Source organism: Coffea eugenioides, chromosome 1 (genome assembly GCF_003713205.1).
Source record: "Coffea eugenioides isolate CCC68of chromosome 1, Ceug_1.0, whole genome shotgun sequence".
Lineage (NCBI taxonomy): Eukaryota > Viridiplantae > Streptophyta > Magnoliopsida > Gentianales > Rubiaceae > Coffea > Coffea eugenioides.
The window spans coordinates 50,009,116-50,018,479 of NC_040035.1; the positions used below are offsets into that span (position 1 = coordinate 50,009,116).

The 9,364-nt window shown below is 35.1% G+C and overlaps 1 protein-coding gene across 1 annotated transcript; it reads left to right on the forward strand.

Annotated features, from left to right (window-relative positions):
* The first annotated feature begins 3,592 nt into the window (after positions 1-3,592).
* On the forward strand, positions 3,593-7,510 carry LOC113759720 (ubiquitin-conjugating enzyme E2-17 kDa). The gene is made up of 5 exons (XM_027302293.1): positions 3,593-3,766; positions 4,036-4,140; positions 5,273-5,400; positions 6,081-6,185; positions 7,110-7,510. Exons 2-5 carry the CDS (start codon positions 4,071-4,073, stop codon positions 7,251-7,253), a joined length of 447 nt encoding a protein of 148 aa, XP_027158094.1. The 5' UTR covers positions 3,593-3,766; positions 4,036-4,070; the 3' UTR covers positions 7,254-7,510.
* Positions 7,511-9,364: the final 1,854 nt, after the last annotated feature.

Here is a 9,364-nt window from a genome sequence, read left to right on the forward strand (position 1 = left end):
GCAGAACTTCCCCGAATGCAAAAATCAAATCTGCCTTTTTCTATATTAAAAAAGAATAAAACCCCCTCAAATTTACGCCCTAGTGAAACTTATCAAACACCTGTATGTGTACTTAATACTGATATACTGATTATCGAGTACGGATCGCATTACAAATAAAACAATTACTCGTTGAACTCTACTTATCAAACAAATGAACAATAGTACACTAAATACAAGGGGATTATTTTGTATCGGAGAATGGGGACGAGGAGCTGAGGTAATACGCCTGTGCACATATTCAATAATCTAGCTTAAGAAATCCAATAATAGAGAAATATTCTGTTAAGAATCCCCTAATACGAGGAGCTAGACATTATTATGGGCAACATCTCTGTTCTGTTGTTACTCGGTTCAATTTGTCCTTTTACTATTTTGACTCGGACAATTACATTTTGGCTAAAAAACAAAAAAACCCTTATGGTAAATCTAATACACAGAAAAGTCCCCGTAATTTCAAAATATACAACACGACCCCTCATGTTTTGAACTAAATTGTAAATGTGACTGAATCTGTTAAATTTAACGGAAATGAACGAAATGACCAAAATGCCTTGATATAATTAAGCAAAAGACAATTCAAAAAAATTATTTGTTTTATTCTCTAAATAGAGAGAATTGAGGGTTAAGGGGTAGAATAGGTATATTTGATAAAAATTAGGTATAAATTTTTTTTTTAGATTTCAATAAGTCATTTCCGTTAAGCTTAACGGATTCCGTCACCTTTACAATTTAGTTCAAAGCATGAGGTGTCGTATTATATATTTTAAAATCGTAGAGGACTTTTCTGTGTATTAGGTTTACCACAGGGATTTTTTTGTTTTTTACCCTCACATCTATATCTATATAAATTTGAGAAGGGATTTTTAGCAACAAACCTTCACAAACCTTCCCACTCTCAACTCTATTTTTCTAGCATTTTACATTTAATTTATTTCGTAAAAAATATCATGGGTACGTTACACCCCCCACGTTTCTCTTAAACAAGAAATTAACTCCAACTAACACTCCCACGTTTCCCTCAAATAAGAAGTTAACTCTCACTAACACTCCTCACCCACCTTCCCACTACAATAAACATTTTCGCAGATCATCTCCATGAAGTCAAGGTATACTGGTTTCAAAATATATATGTAATTCTGGCATATTTTAAATATCGGCTTGCACCACATCGGTACCAATTACCATTTGGAAACGATACGAATATAGTGAATATTTTAGATGATTGTGGAACCATACCCCGTTTCAAGTTTAATCTGGTCAAACTAAGAGATACAGAACAACACATGGACAATGATTTGCAATTGATAGGTATTTCATTCTTAATTAACCATACTTATATTTAAGTTGTATATTTGAACTGGTATTACTTATACTTTTTGATCTTTTGCAGATGTAATTGGTTTAGTTGTATCTGTTGGTTCAACACTATCAAACATCTATCAATGATAAAACTAAGTGTGACATACTTTTACTTGACAAAAGTTTAGTTAATAGATTCAATATCTTTAAAATATTTTATATTCTGCAAATTTTGATTTATACTTACCAAAATTCTCTAAATGAAGTTTGACAGTAGTTCGGTTGACTTTATGTGATAAATTTGCAACTGATGATGGTGAACACTTGCCTCAAACTGTTACAAAAAATAATGTTTTGCTAGCTTATGGTATTTGTATGAGAAATTATAAAGGTAATTCAATTTATTTTCACTTTATTTTATTTAATTTTTATAGTTTATCAATAATATGCACATTGTGCAGGACCGTCACTTTATACTATTCGAGGAAGCAAATTGTATGTCAATTACTACTTGGATTTAGCTCAATACCTACATAGTTGGTAAGTTTTACAAATACCAAAATATTAAATTATTAATAATATTTCATACCCTTACGAATATGTATTTGAAAAATGTGCAGGTTTGAGAATGATAAATGTGCTCAGAAATTAGTGACGTGGTTGCAGTCATGCAATTTTACAATGTCCCAAGCATTGTTGATATCAAATGCTAAGAGAATATCGATATCCGAATATGCAGTTCTACCTACGGTACAATTCCTCTCAATTAATTAAGTAATGAACAAGTATCTACATGTAGTTTCGAATTAATAATTGTAATTTATACATTCTTTGGATGGTTATGGGTTAAATATTTTCGGATACTTGCTTACATTCAAAATATCAACATAGATAATATGTTCCATGAGTTATGCAAAAATTGTGGACAACCATGTCAATCTCATTTTGCAAAAATGGTGTGTATCCATTGTAATGATGTAGTCGACATTATTGTTAGGTAATTATTTTCATATATTTTGAATTTTAATATAATTTTTTGCATGATACATCACAATTTCTTTTTAACAGATACAATGTTAACATAGAAGTTAGAGATTCCAGTGGTAACCTATACCTCACTCTTCAAGACAAGAATGCACGATTCATGTTTCGTTGTAATGCTTCTTATCTTAGAAATTTAAAAACAAAGGTATACATTATTTATATGTATATATTTTTATATAATATTATTTACCAACTGTCTAAAACAAAATATAATTTTAAATTATGTATGCTTTTAATTGTTAGGAAAATAGAGGTGCATTGTTCGACTAACACATTAATTCATGTAAAAATCGTGTATTCTCATTTATAGTACAAACTTCACAAAAATCAACAGAATTAATTAAACCACCAATACTGGCGTTCGTACTTAGAGGTGATTGGTGTGAAGAATGTTCACACCTTTGTAGAAGATTATCAAATCAAAGGCAAAATGTTTGTAAGTATTTCATTTACTTATCAAATTAAATATTCAATTATATTTAATTGGACCCTTATGTCGCTCAATTTATGATATAGACTTCCATTTTTTTTCAGGATCCAACATTCATCAAAGTGATAGTTTATAAATAATGGAGATGTTTTATCATATATTGAACTATTGTTACAAAGTTTCATTTTTTTAAATATACTTTCATGTGCCCGTGATTATAATATTTTACTATTTTTAAATTCCTCCATAGATTGTAATTTTTTTAAAAAATATAATCTACTGTGCGTAGCACGGGTATTTATACTAGTTTTTAATAAAAGAAGAGAAGAAGAACCAGAATCCGGACAATAATGATAAAATGTTATTGCAGCGGTAAAACCTCGAAATCCAGCCGACTGCGGAAGGTAAAAGTCGCAGCAGCGAGTCTCCGGCACTCCTAAAGCGGTGAGAAGAAAGAATTGTACAAACCAATTGCAGGGGATGGGACTGGGGGGCGGCCCCTAGTCTCAATTAGTAGCAGTTGTTAGTTGTTGTCTTTCGGGGATTAGTGGTAACGTATAAAGGTAGAGAGGGTGCCGTTGATTGTACGCCAATTACGACTCCACCTCCAAAATTCTAGAATATCAAATTGGACCCCCTCTTCCCTTCCGGGCAGCCCTGCCCTCCTTTTTCTACTGCTAATTCCACATTTATTTATTTACTTTTTGTTTTATATTTATCTATTTTTAGGAGTGACGCTACTGTGATTAGCTAAAATTTTTTGTAATATATTATTTATCTTTCGACACCGTTGAGAATATATTCTAACCCTTTCCCTCAATCATCAATAATTCATTCAATATATCCTCTTTCTTCTGCTCTTCCTCTGCTTCTTCTTTATTCGTCTCTGCATTCTCCGTGTGTCCAAGTTCTTCCCCCCACCCTCCCCGCCGCACGCTTCTCCTTCCTCAGGTTTCCTTTGTTCCTTCAATCTTTTGTTTAAGAACCCATGTTTTAGATTTTTATGTTGCGAGGGATGTGTTTAGATCTCGCAATTTGTTCATTCATTTGCCTCGACGGTCGTCCGGGGTTGACTGTCCTTTTCTGTTTTCTGATGGGGTCTTTGTTTGAATGGCCTTTGTATATATATATATATTTAAGCCTTGAAAGAGTTTTATTTATGGATTTATTTATTTTGGGTCTTTGTTGTGCTTAATGAACTTTTATTTTTGCTGGCATAGGTTCTGATCTGAAGTTGGAAGTTAAGATTTAAGTGATGGCATCAAAACGGATATTGAAGGAGCTCAAGGATTTGCAGAAGGATCCTCCCACATCGTGTAGTGCTGGTACGTTTTATCCTTTTGTCTCTTCCTCTTTGTTCTCTTAGTAGTTTACCTGTTAGATGGATCAAGTATCTATTTATCTACTTATTACCTTTTCTGATTTTGTAATTTTGTTGGCAGTTGATATGTACGAGTTTCGACACTCGAATAAATAAAACTATCTGAATGCTACCTCATATGGCTGATTTGGGGGCTTTGGCTCTGACCAGCTGAATGCTACCTCATATAGCTGATTTGGGAGCTTTGCCTTGGTTAAAGATGTTTGTTTGTTTTGCTCTGCTTGGTCTTCAAAGTGTGCTTCAGATCCTGCCTAGCTTCTTTCGTACTTATCTGATTAGAGCGTTCCTTGAGGTTTTTTTCAGTAGTATGGCCGGTTAAATTTGTTGATGGGGTCTTACATAATGACCACAGAGTGCAATTATCTAAATGATGTCTAATTAGACTGTTGGAAGATAAAATAGTCTTCAAAATTTGATTTACTGTCTGATCAATTCAATCAATACTCCCGGCAAAGTTTAGTCTTTGTGTGCATTGTATAGACTCTTTTAAGTTATGACATGCCCGAATTTGAGTGGTGTGATGATGCCCTGATGCGTGTGTGACTATTTGATGTACTTTCCTTTTGGACAAGTTGTTGAATATATTCAAACCATTCCAATTATGTTTCTGATTTATTGATACTAAATTTCATGTCAAAGAGGAGGAATTTTTGACATTGGCATACTCTCATCTGTAAAGGAATGGTTTTTAAGCTTTTTTCAGACTGTTATTTATGTTTATGTGGCCAAAGCTGTCTCGTGTTAAATTATAATTTCTCATGAAATTATCTGAACTCTGGCTCCAAAGTATTAGTACTTGTTTGCCTCTTTTGCCCTTGTTGGACTTTTCTTGTTTTGATTTATAGATCCACTATGATTTTGTTCCGATGCATCATTTGTATGTTATCACTTATCGTTTCTACGGATGATGCATTTGCTGGCATATATATCATCAAAATTGTAGGGTAGGGTGGTCAGAGTTAACAAATGTTTCTATCAAGATTTGGAATATTTTTAATTGTCATCACTATTGACGTTTGTTTTTCATTTTATTGAGCCAAACTATTAATCTCACTATTGGTGCTGCACTAATGCAGGTCCAGTGGCTGAAGATATGTTCCATTGGCAAGCAACTATTATGGGACCTGCTGATAGTCCTTACGCAGGTGGTGTTTTTTTAGTTTCTATTCACTTTCCCCCGGATTACCCATTTAAGCCCCCAAAGGTATGATGATGGGTCCTTTATTATATTCCACTGATATCTTATGATATAGAGCACTTACTGATTTAAGTGTATTTGGAAGAAATATTCACTGTTGAATGCACAATTGGTCCCCTGCCCAAATTAAAAAGAAACAAAGGGAAAATAATGATTCAGAATTCATCACTTTGGGGATCTTGGCGGTGTCTGATGTGAGTGGAACAGCCAAGTAGGACTGCCTGTCAAACATCACTGATGTCAAATCATAAGCTTTTATGAGAGATAGAACTGTCACCCTCCTATACCTAAATGTCTTTCTTTTCTTTTTAGATATTAGCTGAGGTGGGGATGTATCATAACTGCATAACTTTAGGGAATTTTTTTTCCTTCCCCTACTTGAAATGTATAGGGTGCTTAGAGACATGTCTCACTAGCTTTCATCAATGACCGACCTTGTAGTGGGCTGATATTTTCAATGATTGAAAATTGTTTATTGCTTGTTCATGGGCCTTATTTTTAGTCAAGGTTGGTGGTTTGTTAAGTTTTCACTCCATGATCACAGTTACGGACAGCAGTTGTGTGCCGTATGTGCATTGGTAGAATAGCATGTGCATTCTTTTCTAACTACAAGATTTTCTTGCGTTTCACATTTCTTTGCATGCTTTTGCACTGCTGTGTGACCTTACAAACTTTGTGCACTACAGGTTGCATTTAGGACTAAGGTTTTCCACCCAAATATTAACAGCAATGGAAGTATATGTCTGGACATTCTTAAAGAGCAGTGGAGTCCAGCACTAACCATATCAAAGGTTTGAATTATGTCTTTTTTTTTCGTCTGTTGTTGTTTTCATTTCACGTTTCTGTACTAATTTATATGGTTTATGTGCATATCCATGGACTGTGTACAGCTGTTTTTTTGAACCTCGGTTCTCATGTAACATGTCTTACCTTGTGAAATTAGCTGAGCACAGAGAGTGGAAACAAATAAGAAAGGCTAACAGTGCGTCAGTTTAAAAGAGTTGGGAATTAAGATCTGGTTTTCTTTGGATGGAAGCTTGCATTTACCATTTAACTCTACATAAACTCTTGCAACATGCTTGGAAGTAATTGAAAAGTTTTTGAAGTATATATGTTTGTATATAACAAGTTAGGATGCAGCCACCTTATACTGGACTTCAAACTTTCTCTTTTTGGGTGTCTGTAATTAAGTGAGTTGTTTTCATCTGAAATTAGATGTTTTTATATAATTTGGTCTATTATCGTCAATCTGATTCTAAGAGGCTGTTGTCAATCACAATTCAGATAAACTTCTGACAAACTCAGGAGGCTGAACTTCTGAGAAATATGAGAGGCTGTTGTCAGAGCAGGTTTAATTTAGTCTAATTTAGGTATCCACCAATATGTAGGCTTTGTCGTAGAAGCACCAGCAACTCAATGATATTGTTCTTACAGTAAATTTTAAAAGCGCATTAGTTCTTAGCTGAACGACTTATTAACACATCATGCTTGATTTCTTGTGCCTGTAACGTAGTTTGCAAATTCTTTTTAAGGTTATGCCATGAATTCATACCAAGTTTCTTCATGTTTGAAACTCAAATAGTTGTTTCTTTGGCATATATCATAGGATCTGCAACAGCGTGGCTTCCTTTTTGTGCTGACTTTTAAGATGTAGATTTGGTTTTAACTAGCCTGAAATTGCATCTTTTTTGACCTATTTGGAAATTTCGTGGCAGGTCCTACTTTCCATCTGTTCCTTGTTGACGGATCCAAACCCTGATGACCCCTTGGTGCCCGAGATTGCTCACATGTACAAGACTGACAGGGCTAAGTACGAGGCCACTGCTCGCAGCTGGACTCAGAAGTATGCCATGGGATAGTGTTGAAGCAGGACCTGGCATGCCTGAAAAACTTTGTAACCTTTCAAGTGTTTTTCATTGTGCTTGGTTGAAAAATAAAATTGATGTCAAGAAACTGAATTAATTCATCCTTAAATGAGGTTGGCAAGCAACGTAATTTTCTGTAATGTGAATATTGATTTGGAGGCTATATTAGAAATGGAAGAAATTGTAATGTAATGATATTCCCTTCTTGTTGTCAAGTGGATAATATGGCAGTCTGATTTGTTCCATTTCCCTTTCGTGGCAGTTTCTGTTACATGTTTGGTTTGGTTCAGGTTCGGTCTATAAGATCCTGATAGCCTGCATAAGCTATGTGGGCATCTTGCATTGTGCTTTCTTTAGGATGAATTCTTACACTGTGATGAAAGCTTTGAGATGCTAAACTTTTGCAGGTATGTTGGGTCAACCGTCCTGCGATCATATGAAGCATAGGATCTTCACTATCTAGGTAATCATGGCGGACAACTAGATCAGTTCCATTGTTTTCGACTTTGCTTGTTTTTTGGCCTTTGCGGTTGCCATTACAAGAGTTTCTCAACAAGGTCAACCGGTTAGAATTGTTCCCCACATGACTGACTTTTAGTTGAGTGGAGGAGATGATTTGAGCCTTGACTTGGGGCTCTTTCTGCACCCAATTTTTGACAGGAGGATAAAGAGAGCGAAAAAATCTTGGGGATGACCAAGGAGACGAACTGGACGTGCGAAATCAGAGGGATACTTGCGGAGGACCAAAAAACTCGTCTGCGAAAAATCAGAGGGAAACATCCTGAGGACCAAACAAGTCAAGTGATTACCCTTGTCAATCCTAGTCGTAGATTACTAGTACAATCTAATGTTGGACGATCACTACAAAAATTCTGCAAGATACAATGTACGACAGCTCTTCGTCTTTTTTTTTTTTTTTTTTTTTGGGTGGTGGTGGTGGTGGTGGTGGTGGGGTTTGCTGGCCTTTGCTTCATAAAGTGCTGTCTATCATTTTGATAGAGATGTGAAGAACGATACAAATTAGCCAGGCAGGATATGGATGTGGTGAGTAAAGAGAATTTGTTGCCAGGCTAAAATCCTTTACTTTTACTGGGTAAACGTGGATTAAAGGATACGAACATACATTCCGACCACGTGCTGCACATGTTGTCTCTACTTGACTCGTGAGTGTAAACAGAAGAGTTTATCCCAAGCCAATGACGAGAGACAGAGAGAGTGGTGATGTGCTGCCCTCACTGCATTCGCCATTGAGTTCAATCATGTGAATTGTGTTTGCTGGTGCATCATAAAAGCGGCGTCTCTGAACCTGACAAAAATCCTCTCATTCTCCGCATTTGGCAGCTTTTTGTCTTGCTTTCGAATTCTCCTCTCTAGGCCCAAAAGCTGAACTCTTGATGGCTCTGGAAGGGGAAATCCTGTTGGACCAAGGGGCCCAAATGGTTGTCAAAAAATTGTATGAGCCGATTTTACATAGGATGTAATCTCATTTGTTCAGGGTGTGACTCATTTTAAACTTATAAATATAGAACAAAATCTTGTAAGACCTACGCATGATAATGGTTATTACTAAATAGGTAATAGGTAAATAAAAAATCATAGATAATTAGATATACTCGTATCTATTTATTAAATAGATATAAATGAACTGACCAATTTTGGCCAATTTATTAAATCAGCATAAATGAATTGATCCAATTATAACTATTATTTAATTATGATCACCCATTTTGACTTCTACTCCTGGATTTCATCTTTTGTAACTGATGATTTGCAAGGAGTTAGTTGTACTTGACTGATTATTCCTTTTAATTTCAGTTGTACTTCGTTTATTATTTACTTTTTTTTTAAAAAAAAAAAAAAAAAAAGAAGAAGATATCTCCTCACGCGTACATCTTTTTATAGTCTTGCTCATCCAACTCTAAAGCTTTGGCTCCGCCTGTGCATCCTTGAACTCATTTTAATCATCTGGGACAGTAGTATCTGGGATGTAGCCCTAGAATGACAGTAACGTTTAAACATTAGGGAAAATCGCACTACTAATCTTCTACTAATCCTCTTGAAGATTAGTGCGATCTTTCCTTAAACATATAGTAGTATTTGTTAGA

Bases quoted from the DNA above. Each gene is read 5' to 3' on its own strand.
- LOC113759720 (XM_027302293.1), top strand. From the start codon at position 4,071: ATGGCATCAAAACGGATATTGAAGGAGCTCAAGGATTTGCAGAAGGAT. The intron at 5,401-6,080 runs GTATGATGATGG...TGTGCACTACAG, and splicing joins ACCCATTTAAGCCCCCAAAG to GTTGCATTTAGGACTAAGGT. The intron at 6,186-7,109 runs GTTTGAATTATG...ATTTCGTGGCAG, and splicing joins CAGCACTAACCATATCAAAG to GTCCTACTTTCCATCTGTTC.